Source organism: Pipistrellus hanaki, assembly GCF_964339955.1.
Source record: "Pipistrellus hanaki genome assembly, chromosome: 8".
NCBI classification, from domain to species: Eukaryota; Metazoa; Chordata; class Mammalia; order Chiroptera; family Vespertilionidae; genus Pipistrellus; species Pipistrellus hanaki.
In genome coordinates this window covers 28,530,859-28,558,008 of record NC_140510.1, presented here as the reverse complement: position 1 = coordinate 28,558,008, position 27,150 = coordinate 28,530,859, and the positions used below count along the sequence as shown (strand labels likewise).

Here is a 27,150-nt window from a genome sequence, read left to right as displayed (position 1 = left end):
TTTGAAAGTATTAACGATAGCATTCTAAGAGTTCACTGGACAGGGTAGGTTTGTGCTCATATGGCATGGGTTTAAAATGGCAAAGGAAGACTGTGAGAGAACACTGTTTTGAAATACTACAGGGTAGTTTTTTCTCCTGAAAAAGTTTGTTTCCTTTTATGTTTAAGCAAGTGAATGTAAGTATGTCCATTGGGGTGTCAACCAGAGACCTGCCAAATGGCCCCTTGTTATCTGCATTTTCTTGTTACATTTAACTCTTACTTCTTTTGTCCTCAGGCTCCTCTTCAGGATCTCGTTTAGCCATTAATGCCCAAGAGTGGCCAAACCATTTCAAACCTCCCATGGGGCTGGAGGGTACTGTTAGTGCTACATACATAGGCACAGACAGGGTTCCAGGCAAACAGACCTTGCCTCTTCCAGCATTTCAGATTCTCCTTATCTTGGTTTAAAAAATTATTTCCCCCTCTGAACTTTGCACTAAAGAGTCAGCCACAAACATCACTGCATTGCCATCAGAAATTCACGAAGTGCTCTTTGTTCTGAGAAGGACAGCTCCAGGTGACAGTTCCAATCATCCCTTGGCCAGGTAAGACCATCTAGTTCTGATTCAGTTATGAAGTTATACAAGAATGCAGGGTGAGCTAGACCCAGAAGTTAAGCAGCCAAATTCTGGTTAATAAAATGTTTACAAGCAACCCTAATTCCCTGCAGTAGGACCTTTTATTTGTATGCTCTTCCCTTGCCTCTTAAGAATAAGGTGAGAATAGTAACTGAATATTGTTTAAATCTAGAAATGAGCGCATAACCTATGCTGACCAATTCAGGGGGCTTAACAGAAGCCTCCTGACTGACCTTGTTGGCAGGTATTGATTGGTTGAAACACTTTTAGCAGGAATTCCATTCATGTGAATCTATGGCCACCAGTAAGAAAATGGCAGGCATATTGGGAACTCAGGGATGCATGAAGGGAGATATCAGGTTTCAGTGGCTTTGGACAGAAGAGCAGGCTCTGAATTTAAGTGGGTAGTCACCTATTAGACTTTTACCTTGGGATTGTTATTTAACTGAATCAGTTATGTTCTTGAAACTTCAAGAGTAGTGTGTGGGCCAGTGCTAAGGCTCTGGCCAAATAACATGAAATATGAAGCACATAGAAACACAGGACCACCAGGGTCTTGCTGCGAGGCTGAAATGTCAACGTCATGAGTTGTGATGGCTTTCAACAGTATCACTAAAAGAACTGGTGTTCTTGCTGGTCTATCTCATCTCCAACTCCGCACTTCCTTTTTTTTCTTTCTTCTCTCTCTCTCTCTCTCTCTCTCTCTCTCTCTCGCTTTTTTTTTTTTTTTTTTTTTAATATATTTGATTGATTTTTTACAGAGAGGAAGAGAGGGATAGAGTTAGAAACATTGATGAGAGAGAAACATCGATTAGCTGCCTCCTGCACATCCCTTAACAGGGAATGTGCCCGCAACCAAGGCACATGCCCTTGACCGGAATCGAACCTGGGACCCTTCAGTCCACAGTACGACGCTCTATTCACTGAGCCAAACCGATTTTGGCTGCACTTCCTTTCTCATACAACAATATTATGTTTATTAATTTTATGAACCCACTGACGATACCTCAAGTACAACATGTATAATAGACAAACACACACATTTATTTTAAAAAAGCAGTGTTAGTGAGTTAACCCTGGCTGGTTTGTTCAGTGGTTAGAGCATTGGCCCATGAACTGAAGGGTTCTTGGTTCAATTCCTGGCCAAGGGCATATATCATGGTTGCAGGTTCCATGCCCAACCCCAGTCAGGCATGTGTGAAGGCAAACAGTCCCTGTGTCTCTCTCACATTGATGTTTCTTTTTTTTCTTCTCTCTCTCTCTCCTTCACTCCCTTTCACTTTCTCTAAAGATCAATGGAAAAAATATTCTCCGGTGAAGATTAAAAAAAAGCAGAGTTAAATGGTTTTCCATATTGCACATCTAGACCTAGTTACATGAAACCTAGTGTTCACTGAAGTAGGCTCTGACTAGGCAGAATCATGAACTCGGAAGCAGTTTGAATAAAGCATCTTCCTAAGATCCCATATACTTCTTAACCATGGGACTTGACAAAGGCTCAGAAGTCTCTCCTTGACACAAGTATCATCAAAGCCTTTAAACCTTTAAACCAGTGTTTTTTGAACTTTAGCATTCGCCACAATCATCTGCTTGGCTTGTAAATCAATTACTGAGCTTGAGCACACACTTCTGACTCAGTAGATCTGGAAAGGGCTTGTGAATATGCATTTCTAACAAGTTCCCAAGTTATGTTGGATAATGTTTTGAGGACCTCTGATCTAAACACAAGTCCTTGCTCTTAAAATATTATAATCTTTACTTATGTCTAAAACAAGATACACTGGCTGAAATTTTAAAATTTGTAAGTTGCCCTGACTATGGTTCAGCTGGCTGAGCATCATCCTGTGCACCAAACGGTTGCTGGTTCAATTCCCAGTCAGGGTACATGCCCAGGTTGTGGCTCAATGTTCTACTCTCACATGGATATTTTTCTTTGTCTCTCCCTCTCCCTTCTTCTCTCTAAAAAGCAATAAAAATATTTTAAAAATAAATAAAACTTATAAATATTTTTCTCAGGCTTCACATGACTTTAAAAAATAGTTACTGACAAGCAAGTGTCTATCAAAGTTCAGAAGCAACCCAATACCATATCCTCTTTTATTTGGAGCTCTCCAAGGTTCTGATAGCCTCCAAGCCAAGCAGTTCTCAATATTGTACCAAGAGATCATTGATGTTGAGAGTCAAGAATGCAAACCTTCACTTTTGATTCTCTGAGATTTCCTACAGTAATAAGACTTGGCCAGAGACCTTCCTTACACTCCCTCCCCAATATACAGATACAGGAAGTACAGAGGAGTCCAAGGCCACTTTCCACAAGATCACACAGTGATTCAAGTTGCTCTACTTGACTAAAAAAAAAAAACCTCCAGGTTTATACTATAAATACTATTAGTGCTTTTGCTGACCAGCCAACTAACATTTATTTCTCCCTTTGAAGAATCAACATTTGATATAAATAACAAGCATTACTGGCAAAAATTAGTAGCAATGATTACAACACAGACTATGAGAGTGGGTAAGTGAATTCTCTGAATTTTTCAGGTAGAGATTTTCATCATTACAGAGGGGATAGACCTTAATTATATTAGACAGGACCCAAGGAATGCAATACAGTAGTGATTTTTTTTTTTTTTTTAAAGGTGTGTGGACTGGCTGGTATAACTCAGTGGTTGAGCACAGACCCATGCACCAAGAGGTCAGGGCACATGCACCAAGAGGTCAGGGGGCATGCAGCAGCCAACTGATGTGACCTGAAACTCTAATGAATGAATGAATAAATAAGCTACAATAAAATATTTAAAAAAGTAAAAATAATCTCATATATGTTTCTTTCTCCTCTTTCCCCCTTCCCTCTCTCTAAAAATCAATAGAAACATTTTTTTTTTAAAGTAAGGTGTGTGAAGATAATGATCCTTTTATTCTCCCTCTAATTATGTTTATTTTATAACAACTCAATAGACACCCGGGCAAAAAACAGTTAACAGTTCAGGGATAAAAATGCTAATGGCAACTAAACATAAAAAAAGACAATCAACCTAATTCATAACAAGAAATCCAAATTAGAACTACACTGAGAGAAATCAAGAGTAATCTCTGGGTTTTAGTTAATAGTAATGTAATGGTTTCTTATTTTTGACACAGGTACCACAGTAACGCATGATAATAAATTAGAGGAAACTGAAATTGGACGAATTGTATACAAAAAACACTATGAATTATTTCCCCAACTCCTCTAGATATTTTCCAAAATACAAGTTTTGAAGTCTGTTTCAGAGTTTCCCAAATGGTTTTTCTATGGATATGTTTCTTGAGGATTAAGATCATGGCTTATTACAATAATTATGAATCATCAGAGCATTTTTTAAGAAAAGTCTCACTGTATTATTTTTTTCCCCTTTCATGAAGACAAAATGATCTAAGTAGATATTACTATATTGTCCTCTGAAATGTAAAGACAGTAGTTTTAAGAATTGAAAAATATTTTATTGTAGCTTATTTATTCATTCATTCGAGTTTCAGGTCACAAGTCTGCTGATCTAACACATAACAATTTATGCAAAATAATATTTGATCTGATTACATATGCTTATGAATAAGCAAAAGTAATGACTGCAACGATACAAGGAACAAGGGGAAGGAATCAGAAATGTTTTGTTTTTATAAGGTAGATGCACTACCCAGAAAGTGATATAGTGTTACTTGGAAGTGAACTTGGATTACTTGTAAACATACAGTGATATGCTAACAAAGGACAGAAAAAAATTAGCATATAAAATATTCAAGGAAAAATAAAAGGCAAAGAACAAGCAAATAAATAGAAATCAGTAACAAACATGGTACTATATCTATAAATCGAACTATATCAATAATTGCATTAAACATCAATAGTATAACTACAGCAATTAAAGGAAATAGAATGGCTCAAAAAACAAGACCCAACTTATTATCTACCAATAACCCCACTTTAAATATGAAGACACATATAGATTAAAAGGATGGAGAAAGATACATCCTGCTGACACTAATCAAAAGAAAGTGGGAGTAGCTATGATAGTTTCACACAGAGCTAAGTTCAGAGAAAGAAAAGTTATCAGGGATAAAGAAGGGCACTATATAATAATAAAGCGTAAATACTTAAAGGAGATATAATACAAAAACCTGCAAAAATACTGAGCAGTTCTTTTTATAATCACCCCACACTGGAAGCAAACAAGCAAGATGTCCTTCAATAGGTAAATGAATAAAAAATAAAGATAAAAAAAAAGAAAAAAGAAAACTGAGGAAAAAAAAACAAAAACACCCTGTGTACTGATGATCAGAATGAAAATGGGTACAGACACCATGAAAAATAGTATGGAGCTTCCTCAAAAAACTAAAACCAGAACTACATACAATATGATCCAGGAATCAATCCCACTTATGGGAATAAATTCAAAGCAAACAAAAATACTATGTTGAAAAGATAATTGCACTCTTATGTTCAACAGTAGTATTTAGAATAGCCAAGACATGAAAATAACCTAAGTGTCTACTGACAGATGAATGGATAAAGAATTTGTGGTATATACATATAATGAATATTATTCATCCAAAAAAAAGAAAGAAAATCCCATTTGTGACAACATGGTTGAACCTTGAAGGCATTATGCTAAGTGAAATAATTCAAACAGTACAGTAGGAACTCACTTAAATGTGAAATCTTAAAAAAACAAAAACAAAAAAAAAACACCCCAAACTAATAATAAAAGATCAGATTTGTGGTTACTAGGGGTGAGGAGAGGGCAAACTGGATGAAGACATTCCAAAGGTCCAAACTTCCAATTATCTATACATATAAAACCCTAATATGCAAATAGACCAAACAGCGGAACTGAACCACCAGTGGAACGACATGCACTGACCACCAGAGGCACTCAACGCAGGAGCTGCCCCCAGCCCGCAGGCCCCAACCAAGGCAGTTGCCAGTGGGGAACCCCTGATTGCCCAACCGGGTGCCCCACAGAGGGAGGCAACTGGCAGTGGTGGCAGAGAAATCGAGGGGCAAGGTGGGATAGGCTGACAAGCATGCAGTGCTGTCCACCGACAGCCCTGCTGGTCACTTCCAAGGCAGGTGCCAGTGGGAGTCCCTGGATTGTCCCACCAGACGCCCCCACATACGGGCCCTGATTGCTGGCCAGGCCTAAGGACCCTACCTGTGCATGACTTTCATCCACTGGGACTCTAGCAGCTCCATAAAACTAGGGGGAGGAGAAAGCAGGAATTCTGAAGTTTGACTGCCTAGTTCAAATTCTGGCTCCCCTAGTTACAAGGTCTTAGGAACATGTTCCTAAACCGCTCTGTATTTATAACAGACCATTACAATCACTTGTAAAATAGAGCAAATAATTTTAACGATATTTCATATAGTTTTCATGGATATGAAATAAAGTAAAACATAAACTAACAATATTTGACTAATCATAAATATTCCATATGTTTCATTAGCATGAGATTATGGAACCACACCTAAACATATTCAATTTCCACATTCCACAGTTGGACAGTTAATTATGTTCAATTCTGTTCTCTCTCATCTTCTCTTATCTAGTCAGTTACAAAATACTAAAATTGTTCAAAACGTGGTTCTCTAAATCTAGACTTCACTGGCTCTTGCCTAGAGTTTTGCAGATGTGGTTATGGTTTTGTGGCACCTGGTTAGATGTTTGTAGGGGGTAGAAACATGTCAAATAATCAGTGGTTATTATAATAATATTTCATTTTATTTTTTCATGTAATCATATAAAGTAGGTATGATTTCCCCCCACACAGTGGAAGTATCTAAAACCTATATGAATCAGATAACTTGATTCAAGTTAAAACAGTCAATAACTAAATAAATACCAGAGCTCCAATGTCCCATTAACATCAGGTTATTCATACTTTGTTTCTTAAGCACTATAGCAATACCCTTAAGAAGGAAAAAAAAGGGGGGGGGGGAGGGGCCGAAACCGGTTTAGCTCAATGGATAGAGCGTTGGCTTGGGGACTGAAAGGTCCCGGGTTTGATTTAGGTCAAGGGCATGTACCTCGGTTGCGGGCATATCCCCAGAAGGGGGTGTGCAAGAGGCAGCTGATCAATGACTCTCTCTCATCGATGTTTCTAACTCTCTCTCTCTCTCTCCCTTCCGCTCTATAAAAGATCAATAAAATATATTTTTTTAAAAAGGGGGGGGGGGAAAGGGGAAGAACTCTTAGAGATTATTTCCTCAGGAAAACTAAAATTATATATATTCCCTGAAAGGACAGAAATACTGACATCTTACAAACTTTATATCTCAAAAAGATTATGTAGCTGGATTAGGTGAGATTGTAAATGTGAGTTAAAAAAGACTTTACCTAAAATAGTTCACTGCATACTAGCTCTTGAAAAAATAACTATAAACTTCTTTAAAAAATTCTTTATTGTTTAAACTATTACATGAGTCTCTCCCGCCCCCCCCCCCCCCATTCACCTCTTCCCTGTCACTCCCTCCAAGCAACAACCCCTCACCCTCATTTGTGGAATATAATGAACTATTAAATTTTTTTAAAAGCCTAAAATCCAATTTTTCCTTTGAAATGCAAATTATATTTTCTTAATGCAGACTACTAATTTATTAATATACAAATTCATATTTTACTAATATAAAAAACAAATAATATGGGTCTAAAACTCCTTAGAGTGTAAACAAATAAAAATGTTCAGTACTAGCTTGCTTTCCTTACAAATTACTGTTGACTACTGAAAAATATGGAACTAATTCTTTGTATTATTCTAGCTTTAAAAATAAAATATAATGGAATTTTTTTGGGAAAAGGGAAACACAACTTTTATCTATGGTTTAATATTTTCTGCAATGAACATTTTACTTTTCATTATAGAGAATGTCTTCGCAACAAACAAAACAAAAACAACCCCCCCCCCCAAAAAAAAAATCCAACAAACCAAAACACCCTATTTTCTTAGTTTTTATCAGAGAAAAAAAGGAGAGTTTTAATAACTCAGTGATGAGAAACAACTACTCTGAACAAGGTCTCATTGGGGAGTGGTAGTGGGTGAAGTGGTCTTATATTTCTACAATTTTGATTAGTTTGACTTTATTGAAGAATGTCAGTGAGAAAACAATTTTTAAAAATTTATGTTTATTGTTGAAAATATTACAGATGTTCCACTTTTTATCCCCAATAACCCCCACTCCTAGCCCCTCCCCAGGCCCCACTATTTTCTGTGTCCATGGGTTATGCATATACACATGAAGTTCTTTCCCTTCTCCACTCCCTCCACCCACCCCACCCCACTCCCATCAGTCTGTTGCATGCTTCCATGTATCTGGATCTATTTCTTTGTCAGTTTATTTTGCTCATTAGACTCAACATATAAGTGAGATAACGTGATACCCGTTTTTCTCTGACTGGCTTATTTCATGTAGCCTAATACTCTCCAGGTCTCTCCACGCTGTCTCAAAGGCTAAGAGATCCTTTTGTTTTTTTAAATCCTCACTCTAGGATATTTTTTTCATTGATTTCTAGAGAGTGGAAGGGAGGGAGAGACAAAGAGAGAGAAACATGGATGTGAGGGAGACACATTGGTTGCTTTCCACATACTCCCCTAATGAGGCTGGGGAACCTGGAACTTAGGTTTATGCCTTTGACAGGGAATAGAACCAGAGACCCGCTCAGTCTTCAGTTTGATTCTCTAACCACTGAGCGGAACCAGCAAGGGCAACCTCCTTCTCTTTTACAGATGCATAGTATGCTATTGTATCGCAATTCTTTTTACCCATTTATATACTGACTAGAGGCCCGGTGCATGAAAATTCATGCACTGGAAGGGAGGAGGGTCCCTCAGCCCAACCTGCCCCCTCTCACAGTCCAGAAACCCTCGGGAATGGGAGGCAACCTGGTGGTCAGGGGAAGGCGACACCCCCACCGTACCTCTGCTGCTGCCACTGCAGGCAATGCAAGCCTCAGCTGGCCCTGGGTGGCTGGACAGCTGCCATCTGAGGCTTATCTGCACCACAGGCAGGCCCTGGGGCCTGGGGCCCGAAGAGACTGGGCAACTCTGGAGGCAGGTGTGTGCCTGCCGCCTCAGCAAGGTTAAGGGGACTGGGCACCATCATTTTGAGGGTGTAAAGGTCGATTAGCATATATAGGATGGGGAACGTAAGCTGTTTCCAGATCTTAGCTATTATAAGTAATGTTATGAATATAGGGGTGCATATATTTTTTTCTAATTATTGTGTCTTCTTAGGATATATTCCTAGAAGAGGGAGAACTGGGGCTAATGGCAGTTTCATTTTTAATTATTTGAAGAAACTCCACACTGTTATCTATAGTGGCTGTGCCAGTCTGCATTCCATTCAGCCGTGTCCTAAGGTTCCTTCTTCTCCACATCTTTACCAGCACTTGATTTATTGATGGTAGTCATTCTGACAGGTATAAGGTGATACCTCGCTGTTTTAGTTTGCATCTCTCTGGTAAGTTAGTGACATTGAGCATTTTTTATATCTCTTGGCCATTTATGTGTCATCTTCAGAGAAGTGTCAATTTAGGTCGTCTGCTCATTTTTTTTTTTTTTATTGGATTGTCTTCCTTTTGTTGAGTTTTATAAGTACTTTTGTATATATTGTAAATTAACCCTTTATCAGATGTATCATATAAATTATGTTCTCCCATACAATGGACTCCCTTTTCATTTTGATGGTTTCTTGTGCTGTGCAGAGGCCTTTTATTTTAATGTAGTCCCATTGGTTTTTTCCTTCGTTTCTCTTGCCTTATGTGTTTTATCAGTGAACATTTTGCTACTTGAGATGTTGGCTTTTTTGCTGCCAACATTTTCCAGAAGGATTTTTATGGTTTCACCACTTACATTTAAATTTTATCCATTTTGAAGTTATTCTTGTATATAAGTTGGTGGTCTAGTTTAATCTTTTTACATGTACTTGTCCAATTATCACAAAACCATTTATTGAAGAGACTGTCCATTGTATGTTCTTGCCTCCTTTATGAAATATGAGAGCATAATGGCTTGGGTTGACTTCCAGGTTCTCTATTCTATTTCATTGATCTCTATGTCTGTTCTTATGCCAGTACCAGGCTGTTTCGATTACAATGGCTTTGTAATGCAGCTTGATATATGATACTGTGAACCCTCCAACTTTGTGCCTTTCTCAAGATTGCTGTTGCTATTTGGGGTCTTTTTTAGTTCCCCAAAAATTTTTGGAGAGTTTGTTCTAGATCTGTGAAATATGCTACTGGTATTTTAATAGGGATTGCAATGAATCTATAAATTGCTTTGGGTATTATGGACATTTTAATGATGTTGATTCTACCAACCCATAAGCATCGTATAATCTTCCACTTATTTATATCTCCCAACTCTTTTTTCAACATGCTATCATTTTCTGAGTAAAGATCTTTTAATTCATTGGTTAAGTTTATTTTTAAGTATCTTAACATTTTAGTTGTAATGGTAAATAGAATTATTTTCTTAGTCTCTCCTTCTGAGAGTTCATTATTGGTATAAAAAATGCTAATGATTTCTGGGTGTTAATTTTGTATCCTTCTACATTATTAAATCTAGATTTTTTGGTGGAATCTTTATTAAATCTAGATTTTTTGGTGGAATCTTTAAGGTTTCAATTATTAAATGAATTATTAAATCTAGATTTTTTGGTGGAATCAATTATTAAATCTAGATTTTTTTGTGGAATCTTTAAGGTTTTCTATGCACAATATCATGTCATCTGTGATTAATGATGGTTTTAAATCCTACTTTCCAATTGGGATGCCTTTTAGTTTTTCTTCTTGTCAGATTGCTATTGCTAAGACTTCCAGTACCATGTAGAATAAGAGTGGTGATTCCTGTTCTATTCCTATTTTGAGGGGAAATGGTTTTAGTTTTTGCCCAGTGAGTATGAGGTTAGCAGTAGGTTTGTCATGCCTTAATTATGTTGAGGTACAACCCTTCTAGTATCACTTTGTTGAGTTTTTATAAAAAATGGGTGTTGGATTTTATAGAATATTTTTTCTCTATCTATTGATATGATCATGTGATTTTCCCCCCCATTCCATTTATCACATCTACTGACTTGCAAATATTTTAACAGCCTTGCATCCCCAGAATAAATCCAACTTGGTAATGATATATCATCTTTTTAATATATTGCTGGACCCGATTTGCTAATATTTTGTTGAGGATTTTATCACTCAGAGATATTGGCCTATAATTCTCTTTCTTGTAGTTTCTTTATCTGGTTTTTTAATTAGGATAATGTTGGCCTTGAGAAATTAGTTTGGAATTGTTCCTTCCTCTTGAATTTTCTGGAATAGCTTGAGGAGGATATGTGTTAGTTCTTCTTTGAATATTTGGTAAAATCCCATGAAGCTGGCTGGGCCAGGGCTTTTTGTTGGCTGGAATTTTCTTGATTAGTGCTTCAATTTCATCAGTTATCAGTTGTATTCAGGTTTTCTGATTCTTCCTAATTCAGTTTTGGAAGGTTGTATTTCCCTAGTAATTTGTTTATTTCATCCAGGTTGTTCAGATTGTTGGCATATAGTTGTTCACAGCATTTGCTTACAAAGCTTTGTATTTCTGTGGTGTCTCTGGTTACTTCACCTCTTTCATTTCTGATTTAATTTGGGTCTCCTCTCTGTTTCTCAATGAATCTGGCCAAGGGTTCATCAATCTTGTTTATCTTTTCAAATAATCAATTCTTGGTTTCACTGATCTCATATATATTTTTTAGTCTTTCTGTCGTTTATTTCTGCTCTGATTGTTATTTTTCTTTCCTTCTATTTACTCTTGGCTTTTTTTGTTCTCTTTCTAAATCTTTAAGCTATAGAGTTACTTTGTTAGGAATTCTTGTTTCTTGTGGTAGGCCTGTAATGTTATGAACTTCCCTCGCAGGACTGCTTTTGCTGTGTCCCAAGATTTCGGATTGTTGTGCACTCATTTTTATCTGTTCCCAGGAAGTTTTTTGTTTCTTGATCTCATTGGTAAGCCATTCACTGTTTAATAATATTTAGCCACCATGTGCTTGAATGTTTTTATTTTAGTTGATCTCTAGTTTTATGCAACTATGATCCAAGAAGATGCTTGATATGATTTCAATCCTCTTGAATGTGTAGTGACTTCATTTGTGTTCTTGCTTGTGCTCTTTAAGAATGCTCCAAGTACACTTGAGAATGTATATTCTACAGCTCTGGAATTAAATATTCTGTATTTGTCAATTAAATCCACTTGAGCTAGTGTGTCATTCAGGGTCATTGTTTCCTTATTGACTTCTTGTCTGGAACTATCCCGTGATGTCAGGGGAGTATTAAAGTTCCCTACTATGACCAAATTGCTGTCACTCTATCCCTTTAAGTCCCCCAGAGGTTTTTTTTGTTTGTTTGTTTTTTGTCTTTTGTTTTTTTTTATAATTGGGTGCTACTATATTGGGTACATGTTTACCAGTGTTTATTCTCTTTGTTGTATCAATATACATATTCATACATATACATACATATATCTCAATCACATTTTCTTATCCATTCAGCTACCTGCCTTTTGATTTGAATATTTAAGCCATTATTTAAGGGTATTATTAATACTTATTACCATTTTTACTCTTTATGCCTGTGTTCTGCCCCTTCTCTTTCATGTTACAATAATCCTTGTAGCATTTCTTGAATTGCTGGTTGGGTGGTAATAAACTATTAGTTGTTTTTACTGCAAAACTTCCAATTTCTCTATTATTATTTTTTTAAAATATATTTTATTGATTTTTTACAGAGAGGAGGAGAGAGGGATAGAGAGCTAGAAACGTCGATGAGAGAGAAACATCAACCAGCTGCCTCTTGCACACCCCCCACCGGGGATGTGCCCACAACCAATGTACATGCCCCTGACCGGAATCGAACCTGGGACCCTTCAGTCCGCAGACCGACGCTCTACCACTGAGCCAAACCGGTTTCGGCAATTTCTCTAATTATTAATGATAGCCTTGCTGGATAGTCTTGGATTTAGTCCCTTGCTTTTCATTATTTTGCATACTTTATATCAAGCTCTTCTGGCCTGAAGTATTTCTATTGAGAAATCAACTGACAGTCTAATGCAGCATTTTTCAACCGCTGTTCCGCGGCCTGGTGTGCCGTAGGTGCAGACAAGAATTTTATAATTTTTCACTATTTTGTTTACTTAATATTTCATAATAAAGTAATTATAAAATACTTTCTTTGTGTTTGATTCCTATTCAAGAGAATTACTTTATATATAGTCAATATAGGCACAGAGTTAAATTTTTTAACATTTTCTAATGGTGGTGTGCCTCGTGATTTTTTTCATGAAACAAGTGTGCCTTTGCCCAAAAAAGGTTGAAAAACACTGGTCTAATGGGATCTCCTTTGTAGGAAACTTTGTTTTTCTATTGCAGCTTTTAAGATTCTTTGTGTCTTTAATATCTGCCATTTTAATTATGATGTGTCTTGGTATGATTCTTTTTGGGTTCATCTTTATCGGGACTCTCTGTGTTTCCTGGACTTGTGTGACTTTTTTCTTCACCAGATTAGGGAAGTTTTCTGTCATTATTTCTTTAAAGAGGTTCTCTATTCATTGCTCAGAGTCTCCTCCTTCTGGTAACCCTATTATATAAACATTACATTTCATGGTGTCCCAAAGCTCTCTTAAACTCCTGCTTTTAATATTGTTTTCCAATTGCAGCTCTGAATGGGTATATTTTTCTACCTTCTCTTCTAATTTGCTGATTCAGTCCTTAGCTGCTTCTAATCTATTGTTAAATCCTTCCAGGGTATTCTTTTTAAAAATTTAATTTAATAAATCTTTATTGTTCAGATTATTTCAATTGTTCCTCCCCCACCCCCTCCTCCCAGTTCCCACCCCATCCTCTGCCCTTACCTATCCCCCACTGTCCTCATCCATAGGTGTACGATTTTTGTCCAGTCTCTTCCCACACCCCCCACACCCCTTTCCCCCTGAGAATTATCAGTCCACTCCCTTTCTATGCCCCTGATTCTATTACATTCACCAGTTTATTCCGTTCATCAAATTTTTAATTCACTTGCTTTTTAGATTCAATTGTTGATAGATATGTATTTGTTGTTCATAATTTTTGGCTTTTACAAATATTAGATCAGAGGCCTTTCTAAATGCTAATAAAATTCACTCCCTTTTACTGGAGCTCCACACTAACAAGTAAAATTATAAAATGTGTTTTTATTACTCTAATGGCTCTCTTTTCTTCAATCTCTTTCCTCTTCCCGGCATCTTCTCTCATCCTCATACACAGCAGTCTTCACTATTTAAACAACTCTGCCAGGCCAAACCAGAGAAATGTCATAGCAGGTGTTTGCATCTGTCTTTCACATCCAGATCTCCCTTTTCTATCAGCAGACAACCTATCATCTATCCTGCAACTTATCCATCAGAAAAAGAAACATTTTATTCTCCCTGCTGATTCTATTATCAACCACACATGAATGGTAATGGATTTTTTTAATGCACATCAATATTTGCATCTTATAACAATGAGGCATGACTGAGTAGAATATATAAGTAAACCGGGCACCTGTAGAGTTAGATGGCCTGAGTTTTAATTCTGACTCTCTCTCTTGCTGGTTGCACTATATTGATCCCCTTACATAATCCTTTAAAAAGGAGGCAAAGCCCTGGCCAGTTTTGCTCAGTGGATAGGGTGTGGGCCCAAGGACCAAATAATTCAGGTTTGATTCCCGGTCAGGGTATGTACCTGGGTTGCAGGCCCAATCCTGACCCTGGTCATGTATGTGCAGGAGGCAGCCAATTGATGTGTCTCACATTGATGTTTATCCCCCAACTACTTCTACTCACTCTAAAATCAATGGGAAAAATATTCCCTGGTAAGCACTAACAACATCAACAAAATACTGTGTGTGTGTGTGTGTGTGTGTGTGTGTGTGTGTGTGTGTGTGTGTGTATATATTACCTGCCTCATAAGATTCCTTTGTGTTTTAACCCTTTGTAGCCATTAGGATCTATAGACGCAAGTGGCGGACCTTTCCAACATGCCATGCACGTCTATAGCCGCAAACCTCATTTATCAGCTCTGGTCGCCCAATTTTAAAATTAGACTTGTTAGTTACATCTCTTGTTTTGTAAAGAAAATTTGTAAAATTAGACTTGTTAGTTACATCTCGTTTTGTAAAGAAAATTTGTAAATATCCTCGCACATATGGAAGAAATTCCAATACTGATACATAGGGCTGCCACTCAGACACAAGAGAGATGAACTGAGACAGTTGAGATTTATGTTTTCATGAATTTCATACCTAAAATGGTAAACATGGTGTACATTCTTCATTATTTTTTTTAATAGATTTCGTCTTTGGTTCATCAACAAAATTGAGTGTTTTTGAGGCTTTTCATGTTGAAGGTTTATTTTTATTTCATGCTCGCTTTTGTTGATATTTCCATAGAACTGAAAATTATTATCATTTTATTAATGAATTTATTGTTATATTATACTAGGAGCCCAATGCACAATTCAAAATCGTATGGCGATTTTGTGCAAATAAAATTCAATCCCCAGAAACGGCATCAGATAAAGAAATAATCAAGCCAAGCACCTACCAAGAAGACATCCTTTATTCAACTCCAAAGTCAGATGATTTTTTAAATTATATTCAAAATATCATAGGGTGTGGGGATAATTTCCGTTTTGGACGTGTGGCAATTAACTGGTTAACATATGTAAAACACTGGAATGTGGGCAAAATTAGTAAATGTTAAATATTTTATATTGCTTTTAACCCATAATTGTAGGGGGGAAAATTAATCTATTAAAATTTTCAGGAAATAAGCATATGAGAAAATATTTTTATACATAGGCAGTTCATGAAATTATATTACTGGGATCAGATGGAAGAAAATTTGGTCTTTTATGACAGACAGGGTGATAGGTAAGATGCTAAAAGGTGTCAACTCTCAGGGCAGTGTGTGTGTTGTCACTGAAGAATCTTCCTGGAGATGCTAGTTCTAAGTGAATGTGTTGGAGGCCTAATTCTGGCAACTCCTGTTAGCACAATCAGGTGTTATATCATAGTATCTTCTTTGTGTGGCCCTGAATGCTTCAGTGTCAGGAAACAAGCACTGAAATATGCACCTAAAGACCAGCATTACTTTTTGCTGTCTATTAATTACATCATGCCTAAAATATGTAACACTATGCATCAAATTTACCTCTTACTATACTATCTTTATTTTCTCCATGATTTCTTTTAACCCTGGTCTTTAATATATTATTTATTCAATCACCTCAAACAACTTTTTTTCATCGTGGACATAAATAAATGCATATAGGCCCAAGGGGTACTCTCCTTGTACCCAAATTTCTCTTTGGTCTCTCTATCCCAGACTGCCAAATGACTATTTTGTTTTTGCCCAAAATACCTTGCATTATCTTAATATTTAATATTTTCTGAGTTCTGGAGTTCTTCCTCCTTCTTGGATTAGTAGGTACCCAGATAATGGTCGACCATTTCAGCCCTAGGATCTGCATTCACATGTTTATCCAAAGTTAGGAGGGTCAACTCATTCTTGAGAAGAGAGGAAACTAATTAAAGGTACCTATCAGAATGTGGACCTTCAGTAGCAGGCCTTGCTAAATGTCCCTATTATAATCCCTCTAATTATCCCAAATTGGAATCCAGCCTCACTGGAATGTGATTCTCCACAAATTTGATACAATCAGCTTGTACTTGTGACTTTTTTTTAGCATTTACTTAAAAGTGTGATGTCATCTAATAGGATTTGTGCTCAATTTGACTTAATACATATCCTAGTGACATTTTTACAAGAAAATGATCTTCCTACAATGCATGCTTTTCACCAAGAAGTTTTACTATATAAACAAAACAATGCTCTTCATTTGGGATCTTTTCCAATTCTTTCTAATCAAAACATGCTTGTCCTGCCAGTACTAAGGGTCAATTACCATCATTTTTGTTTCATGAAAATAGAAAAGGACATTCCAAGATAATGAGATTGAAGCTGGGTGTTAGGCCAACATCTGTCTCCCTTTTGCTAAAAATCGAATGCACTAGACAGGTTCACTTTACATTAAATAAGTGGGATTTTTCTTCTTTTCCCAGTATACACTGGTCAGCTTTATCAGACCGAGAAGGAGCCAGCTTCAAGTATACTGAGGTATATAGTAGGGTATACACACAGGCATTTTGCCGAAGTTTAAGATCTTGGCCACAGATCCAAAACAGCAGAATTCAATTTACTTTGGGAGAGTTCCCCTCTTTGTCTAACAGATAACAAGAGGGTGCTACCCTACATATCCTTTCCCCTATTCTCCACACAACAGATTTCTCAATTTCACTGTACACACCAATAATTTTATTCTTATATTTGATTCTGCATACAATTTTGAGTTCTACAAGATGGATGTAAAAAAAAATGCCCTATTATGCATGCTTTTATCCACACTATCCATCCATTCACTCACTCATTTATTTATTCAGCAAATAATTACATACCTAACCACATGCTAGGTACTATACTAGGCAGTGAAATGAAAGAAAAAATTCCCCAGCTCTCAATGAGCATTATGCCCTTTGAGCAACAGAGGGCAACAATCACAACTGAAAGCAGTCAATGCCACACCGAGGGTGGAAACATGGCACAGGAGAGCTTGAGGTAAATAGTGCCAAAGACTTAACGGGGTCAGAAAAAGGCTCTTAAAGGTAATCCTAAAGACGAGATTTGGAGAACTAGTTATATATTTTAACAAGTGGAGGAGACAAGTAAAGGGCTATGTGCAGCATGGAGGCATTAGAAAATAAGACATAACAGAGAGTTGCAAGGAGCTCATTATTGTAGATGAAAGTATGAAGACAGGAATTGGGGGTGTAGGGTGTTGTGACTATAGGGACTATATGGTGAGTGAGTTGAAGCTTCTGTTCCTCAGGAGCTTAGAGTCAAGAGAAGGAAACTCTCTATAAAAGGTTATTTCAGTAAAGTTGGTGTCACAGTGAAAAAACACACAGGTAACTGTGGATGGACAGGCACAACAAATGTTAAAATGTTATCCTATTCACAACAGAGAGTCTTTGAAAAATTCTAAATGGGTAATGATTATAACAGTGGTTGTGTGGACCACGGACCGGAAGGCATGAAGCTAGAGCAGGACCATAAAGAGGTTTCTGCCAAAGCCCAGGCAAGCAACAAGATAAGATAGGCCTGCACTAGCCACCTTACTGTGGCAATTTTGCAATGTCTTTTTTCTAGCCAGGCTAATGGGGATTCTTTCAAATCTATCATTTAAAGAAGAAAAACTCCAGAGCAATATTATCTGAAGTTTCTTGCATTTAAGGACTTAAAAGGAGTTATATAAAAAAAAAAATACTTTTTAAGCTTTCCTGTAAAAAATAACACCTAAGTAACAAAAGATTACATTTTACTACAGATAACCTTAAAGCCAATAATAACCACAAAGATAAATTGTGGAAAATCAACTTGATAAAAAAGTAGTATACATTGAAAATGAAAATAAGAGACTATTAATATAAAAACTTGAAAAACTTAAAAAAAACATCAGTAGAAAAGCAGAATAAAAAATTTGTATGTATAGTATAAAATTACATTGTATGTAGAATATATATGTTGATAGACTAAAGCACATGTGTCAAACACAAGGCCCGCGGGCCAAATCCAGCCCGCCAGGCCTTGCAATGTGGCCCGCACCACGCTGTCATCACTGCACTCCGCTGTCAGTTTATGACATTGTCAGTTTATGACTGTTCAGTAAACCATTCGGCCCGCGATTTAGGCTGGATTTTAGATTTTGGCCCCTTCTCTGATTGAGTTCGACACCCCTAGACTAAAGGGTTAAAATAACTGTTATTTTTATTCAAATTATTTATTACAATAATAGAATGAAATGAAGTTAAAAATAAACAAACACCAATACAAAATTAATGTTTACTGAATCCAATGGGCCTGACCTGGACAGTTACATCCAATTTCTTGCTTCTTGGTTTCCTAGAATAGATTTTACAAATAGTCCTATTATCTGGCTATACTGTTATTAAAATAAAGTAAAAAATATATACTTTGGCTTGACAAATTTTTTAAATTCCTCGTGTAAACAGCTATCTCCCTCCTAATCCAAAGATAAGGCAAATTCAGTAAGCTAATGGAACTCAAAATGAAAGAACACAGAGGAAACTGATCACAAATAATGTTTGAATATGTTTTTCTTGAATGCTTAAGAGAAAAAAAAAGTTTCTGGAAAATGGTTATGACAACTAACAGACTTATAAAAGCCATTTAAAAACAACTGAATCAGTCAACAAACATGCCATTTATTGAACATCTATAAGCCATGCACTTTATTCTAAAGATACAAAAACAAAAGAAAGCACAGTCTTCTGTCCTCAAGGAACTCACAGTCTAAAAAGAGAGAAAGAATGGCTACAAATAACTGCAACGCATATGGTGAATCCTCTTATAGAAGTATGTACAAAATACTGAGATACGCAAAGTAGATAAGTAGAATGAGAAAAGTGGGTAAACTTTTTAAGTGAGTTATGTCTTAAATGAGCTATAAGAAGGGAAAGAACACTTGAATAGTACATGCAAGGAATTGTGAAATGTAAAGCAAGGCAAGTGTGTATAATTTTTAGTTAGTCCCTATGGTGCAGAGAATAAGGGAAAGAACAACAGAAAACGAGGTTAACAGAGCTGTCAGAGAATAAATCACAAAGTAGCTTGTTTTCAAAATGAAGAATCTGGCTATTACTAAATATTGTCAAAAAAACAAAAAACAAAAAAAAACCAAAAAACCATCAACTACAAATTTACCATGACTTTATGTATAGTAAGAAAAGAAAAAAACCAAAACTTTACACTGGAGTCTATTAGGAGACTTCATAGCATACTCCTACATAAAAGCTGCATGCACTACACAAGGGACAACTTCAGTGTAAGGTCAGAAAATAAACTGGTCGTACAGAAAGGAAAAGCATTTCTCTACTTGCACTTATGTGGAAGGAAGGAGAAAATCTCCCCCTGAGAACTAAACTCCAAACAAGTCTGTAGTCTGAACTAAAGTTACCAGTGTGGTACAAAAACAAATAAATAAAACAAACAAGCCAATAATTTAAAATGCTCTCAGACTGACAAGTATCTTCAGATGCCTGGCAGAAACAAATGTAAATTTTCTTCAGTTAAACCAAACTTCAATCCAGGTCAATAACAATTTAAAAATGCAATCTCATTTCAAAGATGAGAAGTGAAAAAATATTCATCTTAGGATCTACGTAAAAAAACAGATCTTAAAGTCCTGTGACTATAAATATGAAGATGTTTCAGAATTACTTGAGAAACTGCTAAAACATTCTTTATAACAGTTGCATACCAGAGAGTCTTAGGCAGGTAGGCCTAAACAGAATGCTGGAATCTCTATTCTAACAAACTGCCTGAGGGCGTATGTGTGTGTGTGTGTGCATGCACTATTAGACAAGACAGAAGCATGTCTGTGAGGAGTTGGTTGAAAAATCCTACTATCCTATATAATAAAAGTATAATATGCACATTGTCCCCTCAACTGGAGTTATGGGAGTTGACCAGGGGGCAAGCTGGCTGGGGGAGGGAGGCCCTGGCCAGCAGCTGGAGATGACGGGCAGCCAGGGGGAAGGGAGGAAGTGCCTGGCCAGGAGCTGCTAGGGATCCTACCAGTGCATGAATTTCATGCACTGAGCCTCTAGTAGACAATAAAGAACAGTAGGATTTAGGCTGACACTTCGAAAAGACACTCTGGTGCTAATGGATTTTGTGAATAGATAAATTAGAAAAGGCTAAGATCAGGAGATGGGGGGTATTAATATAATAATTAGGAGGTTATTAAAAGAGGCAAGAAATTATCACTTAACTAATAACAATGGAAAGAAACATGAGTGTATCAAGGAGGCAGAATTAAAATTTTATAAAAACTAGTGCTATATAAAATCCTACACTACATTAATATCAAATGCTCCAAATGCAACTAACACTCAAAATGATCTCCAAGTTCAGATATAAGCACAGAGAGATTTATTATCTAATGTTTTACATTTCTACTAATCAGTATATACAAATTAAAAATTTTAAATTTCTATGGACAAGAGAGAGAAAGGATTTTAAATTACAAACAGAAAATAATGAGTTAAAAAAACTTACGCTGAATATGAATGAACTGTTTTGGTTGTTTAAACTCTCCTTTGTACAAGCGATTGTAATAGTTGACGTTGCTCTCTGCCTCAGGAACTGGAATGACCATGCTCTCTTTTTTCTCTCTAAATACTTGCTGTGCTGAAATAGCTCGCTGTAAGTGATGTTCCTGGAAAATGTAAAGTAGGCAACATAAGTTGTTTTAATAACATTAACGCATAATCATATTTGAATCTTACTTGGTGTTTTAAGAATCCTACCTAATAAAAGAGTAATATGCAAGTTAACCATCACTCTGCTCAAGCCATGCCCACCAGTCACGCCCACCAGCCAATCAGAGCGAGTATGCAAATAAACCCAACCAAGATGGCTACGGACCACAGAGAGCAGTTGAGAGGCTTGGATTTCCCCAGCAACGGAAGCCAAGCTTTCCACACACCCTGGCTGGTCTAGGCCTCGAGGATACAAAGTTTCAATTATAGAAGATAAATCCCAAGAAAAATGGTGGCAGCCACGGAGCTGGAGAGAGCAGGATAGGGTTGCCCCCGGCAACGGAGGTTAGCCAAGCTTTCCACCTGTCCTGGCTGGCCCAGGCTTCCAATCCAGGCTACGAAGTTTCAATTGTACAAGGTAAATAAATTCCAGATACCAGGGCCTCCACTTGGGTGGCTGGGGGGCGTGGCTGGCTTGCAAACCACCACAGGCCCCTCGCCCAGGCCACCCCACACCCCAGGGGAACCACCACCCTGATCCGGGACACCCTTCAGGGCAAACCAGCTGGCCCCCACCCATGCACCAGGTCTCTATCCTATCTAATAAAAGAGTAATATGCAGATTGACCATCACTCCCACACACAAGACGGCTGCCTCCATGTGGTCAAAGATTCTGCCCCCATGTGGACACAAGATGGCCAGCAGGGGAGGGCAGTTGGGAGGCACCAGGCCTATAAGGGAGGGCAGTTGAGAGGGACCAGGTCTGCAAGGGAAGGCAATTGGAGGTGATCAACCCTGCAGGGGAGGGCAGTTAGGGGTGGCCAGGCCAGCAGAGGAGGGACGTTGGGGGCAAACAGGCTGGCAGGGGGGCAGTTAGACATCAATTAGGCTGGTATGGGAGTGGTTAGGGGGTGATCAGGCTAGCAGGCAGAAGCTGTTAGGGCCAATCAGGAAGGCAGGCAGGCAAGCAGTTGGGTGCCAGCAGTACTGGATTGTGAGAGGGATGTCCGACTGCCCGTTTAAAAGAGCAGTTTAACATCCCTCGAGGGGTCCCAGATTGGAGAGGGTGCAGGCTGGGCTGAGGGACATGCCCCCAACCCGTGCACAAATTTTATGCACGGGCCTCTAGTCAATTATAAATAGTTCATTTGCCACAAAATTAGAGAAAACATTGCCATTGCCCTCTTTTAACACTTGTGGTTCATACTTAGATGTCACCTTAGATGATTACAATTTTAATAAACAGAATTTCTTAGAATTAAATATATACATATTCATAAACTAGAATTTAACACCTTAATTACAAGAAAATTGCTCCCTAGTTTGCTAAAGTGATTGAGGTATTTGTCACCAATACCAAGTTACAAATATGCAAATGACAAGAAATAATTTTTATCACAGATTTTTAAGTGTTGTCTGCATTTATATTACAAAAACTTCAACAATAAAAATTCTGGATAATTCAAAGAAAGATAAAATGATGTTCAACAGACAAAAGTTGAACAAAAATTTCTTATAAAATACACAGATTATAAAATACTTTCAATCACCTCCCATTTAATGTATACGCTCTCCCTTGACCCACAGCAGACCATTCCCAAATCAGCTGTACCTTGGTGAAGGAAAATTATATTATCTTATCCACCCCCCCCCCAAAAGAATTCCCCTTCATATTAAGATTAAAGGTGTTTAAAAATCCCCTAAAACGAAACAAACTGGAAAGAAAGTAGCAAGAAACGCCCAGAGGAAGTAGATGGAAGGAAATAATAAAGATTAGAGCAGAAATAAATGACATAGAAACTAAAAAAATAGTACAAAACATAAATGAGTCCAAGAGGTAGTAGTCCGAAAAAATAAACAAGATTGATGAACCCTTAGCTAGACTCATTGAGAAACAAAGAGAGGGCACCCAAATAAAATCAGAAATGAAAGAGGTGAAGTAACAACAGACACCACAGAAATACAAAGGATTGTAAGCAAATCCTATGAACAATTTATATGCCAACAAGTTGGACAACCTGGGAAAAATGAACAAATTCCTAGAAACAATACAAATCTAAAACTAAATCAGGAAGAATCAGAAAACCTGAATAGGCCAATAACAACTGATGAAAATGAAGCAGTAATTAAAAAGTTCCCAGCAAACAAAAGTCCTGGATCTGATGGATTTACAGCAGAATTTTACCAAACAGGAGATTTCAAGACCAATCAGACAGAATATCAGAAAAGAAAAAGGACTTAGACTACACTACAGACCAACTGAACTTAATGGAATACTCCAACAATAGCAGAATACTCATTCTTCTCATGTACTCACAAAACATTTCCCAGGAAAGATCACACGTAGGACACAAAACAAGTTTTTATCAAATTTAAGAAGTCTGAAATGATACCAAGTATCTTTTACAATCACAATAGAATGAAACTAGAAATCAACCGTAACAGAAAAACTGAAAAATTCACAAATGCACAGGTAGGAAAGAGGTTTACAGTTGTTCATATGGAAAATAATATAATAATTAATAAATAATACAACAATAATCTGTTTTGTGTAACCTCAATTGTAAACCAATTTTTCCCACTCCTGAACATGAAAATTGAACAATATACCTTTGGACAACCAAAAGATAAAAAAGAAATTTCAAGAGATTTTAGAAAATATTGACACAAATGGAAACAAAAATTCAAAATTAAACTTAAGGGATGTAGCAAAAACAATATTAAGAGGGAAGTTTATAGCACTAAAATCCTATCTATATTAAAAAGACTTCAAATCAACAACCTAACTTTACACTTCATGAAACTAGAAGAACAAACAAAATGTAAATTAGCAAAAGAAAGTCTGTATTAGAGAAGTAAATAAAATAGAAAATAAAAACATAGGGGGGAAAAGTCCATGAAACTGAAATTTTTTTCTCTCTAAAGATCAACAAAATTGACACACCCTTAGCTACTGAACTAAATGGGAGTAAACTCAAATACTAGAAATCAGAAATGAGATATTAAAAATGATGTCACATAAATAAAGAGAATCATGAGACCACCAAGAACAATTAATTATACACCAATGAATTGGGTAATCTAAAAGAAACAGATAAGTTTCTAGCAACATGTAACCTATCAAGACTAAGTCATGAAAATAAAAAGTGGGGACAGACCTGTAACTAGAAAAGCTGATGGCCAGATGGCTTTACTGGTGAAAGAATTAACAACAATCCTTAAACTCTTAAAAAAAAAAAAAAAAAAAAATAATAATAATGTTGTTGCTCAGTGGATTGAGTATCATCCCATGCACCAAGAGGTCACAAATTTGATAAACAGTCAGCGCACATGCCCGAGGCAGCCAATCAATGTTGTGCTCTCACATTGATGTTTCTCTCCCTTCCTCTCTTAAAATAAATAAATGAAAACATATTTTTAAAAAATTAAAGAAAGGGGGAAATTTCCAAAGTCATTTTATGAAGCCAATATTACCAATACCAAAATCACAAAAATACTGCAAAGAGGAGGGTAAAGGAAGGAGGAAACGGGTTAACATATTAAGCACCCAGCCTGTTTTGTCTTCCAGACAGAAAGTATAGTGACTGACACTGAAAGTATAGTGATACAGCGTTTAACGTGTTAAGGTAGTCAAAAGGTATAAAACTCAGTTACAAGGTTAATAAAATTCTGGGATGTAAAGTAGAGTATGGTGACTATATATATCATGACAAAGTGGGATTTATTCCTGGAATGCAAGTTACAAAAATTTATCAATACACGATAATAAAAGAATGAAGGACAAATACCACTATGATCATTTCAATTAATGCATTAAAAAAATTCAACTTTCTTTCATGGAAAGAAAAAACACTCAACAAACTAAGAACAGAAAAAAAAAATTACCTCAACTAATAAACAAATTAGAATTAATAAATTTAACAATGTTACAAGATATGTCAACACACAAAAATCAGTTGGTTTTTTTTTACATAACAATGAGCAATCTATAAGGAAATTAAGAAAACAATCCCATTTACAACAGCATTGAAAAGAGAACAATACTTAGAAAATAAACTTAATCCTGGAGATGAAAGAACTCTACATGAAAAAACCACAAAACACTGCTGAAAGAAATTAAATAAGACATAGTAAAAAGGAAAGACACCTTGCTTTTATGTATTGGAAGACCATTCTAAAAAAAGAAATACCATATGATCAAGCAATCCCACTTCTGGGTAACATATACAAAGAAATGAAAATGGGATTTTGAAGAGATATTTGCACACCTATGTTCACTAGAATCAAGTGGTGAAAACAATCCAAGAGTTTATTGACCAATGAATGGATAAGCAAATGTTGTACATACCTGTAATGGAATATATCACACCCTTAAAAAGGAAGAAATCCTGGCACATGCTACAACTTGGATAAACCTTATAAACTTTATGCTAAATGAAATAACCCAGCCACAAAAAGACCAACACTGCATCACTTCATTTGTAAGAGGTATAAAGTAGTCAAATTTATAGAAACAAAAATTGGTTGCCAGGGCCTGGAGGGAGGAGGAAAGAGGGAAGATGTTGTTTACTGAACAGAGTTTCAGTTTTATAAAATGATATCTGTTGCAATAACAGATAAAAAAATTTAGTGGTTTGCTTTTTCGCATGTATAGAACACCTCAATTCAGACTAGCCATATTTCAAGTGCTTCAAAAGCCACAATTGACTAGTGGCAACATACTGGATAGTGTCCATCTTCACATGGTTTCCATCAACCAAGATTGGAAAATTTCAGCAAAATTCTGTATACACAAACACACATATTTCAAAGATGGAGAAAGGATGGAAGACTAATATTCAAAATCTGAACTCCAAAGTGGAAATAACTAAAAATGGGAGAATGAAAAAAAAACCCTTCTCAAATACCAAATATAGTTTTATGTAATAAAAGCCTAATATTCTGTGTCTGATAGGCCATCAACCAAAGTGTAAGCAATATGCTAATATGCTAACTGCTTGCTCTGATGTGCACTGACCACCAGGGGGCTGACAGTCAACAGATCGATCAGTCCCTATGACATGCACTGACCACCAGGGAGTAGGTGCTCTGACCAGTAGGTTAGCTTGCTGCTGGGGTCCAGGAAGGAGTGAGATGGGCCAGACACACCCTGGAGGTCTCCCAGGTCCCTCCCTGGCTGGCCAACCTCCTGCATCCCTCCTTGGCCCGGATCATGCACCAGTGGGGTCCCTCGGCCTGGTCTGTGCTCTTTCGCAATCTGGGCTAAGGGACCCGACCCGCCCAAGTGAATGAATTTTGTGCACCAGGCCTCTAGTCTTTTTAGAAAAGAGCAAAAACTAAAAACAGCCAATATAATAAAATTTTAAAAATTTAAATATGAAAGAGTTGAGATCAAACATATTTAGTCGCAGCAATAAATGTAAATGGTCTTTACTCAACTATTAAAACAAGATTTTCAACTTGTCTCATACTCAACTATATGCTTACACAGCTCGTGCACACATGCGCACACCCCCCCCCCCCCCCCCCCACACACACACAGGTTCAAGTCATTCCGAAAGAATAAAAGGCACATATGAAGTTTACTATGTAATGGAAGACAGTAAGAAAAACAAGCAGACCTTAATATCAGACAAGTAGAATTCAAGCCAAAGAACAACAAGCATGACCTATAAACCATACTTCATAGCAAAGATTTTGAATCTCTAGGTATCATTTGTAAATACCTATATCTATATATTGTAAGTATATACAGGGTGTCCCCCCCAAAATGTATACACATTTTAATAGCTGATAATTTTGAAAATAAAATTATTTTAATAAACACTGCCTTTATAATTATTCAAAGTGTGTGCATCCATATTTGAGGGACACCCTATATTATCCATATTTGAGGGACACCCTATATTTGAATATCTATGTAATTTATGAATATCTACACATCAAATAACATAACAACCATTTTACAAAGCAAAGCTATAGGATATGCAAGTAGTAATAAATAAGAAACAATAATAATCAGTAACTTTAACCCAACACTCAGCATAAGGCAAATCAAGGGGACAAAAACAAAAAACAAAAAAAACCAAAAAATTATAGACCTACCT

The 27,150-nt window shown here is 36.7% G+C and overlaps 1 protein-coding gene across 2 annotated transcripts in view; it reads right to left on the bottom strand.

The window, feature by feature from the left end:
- EPC2 (enhancer of polycomb homolog 2) overlaps positions 1-27,150 on the bottom strand; it is a 107,143-nt gene that overhangs the window by 47,964 nt on the left and 32,029 nt on the right. For both annotated transcript variants that reach the window (XM_084893036.1, XM_084893037.1), the window contains exon 2: positions 20,840-20,999. In XM_084893036.1, the coding sequence (XP_084749162.1) occupies positions 20,840-20,999 (160 nt within the window). The remainder of the gene's footprint in view (positions 1-20,839; positions 21,000-27,150) is intronic.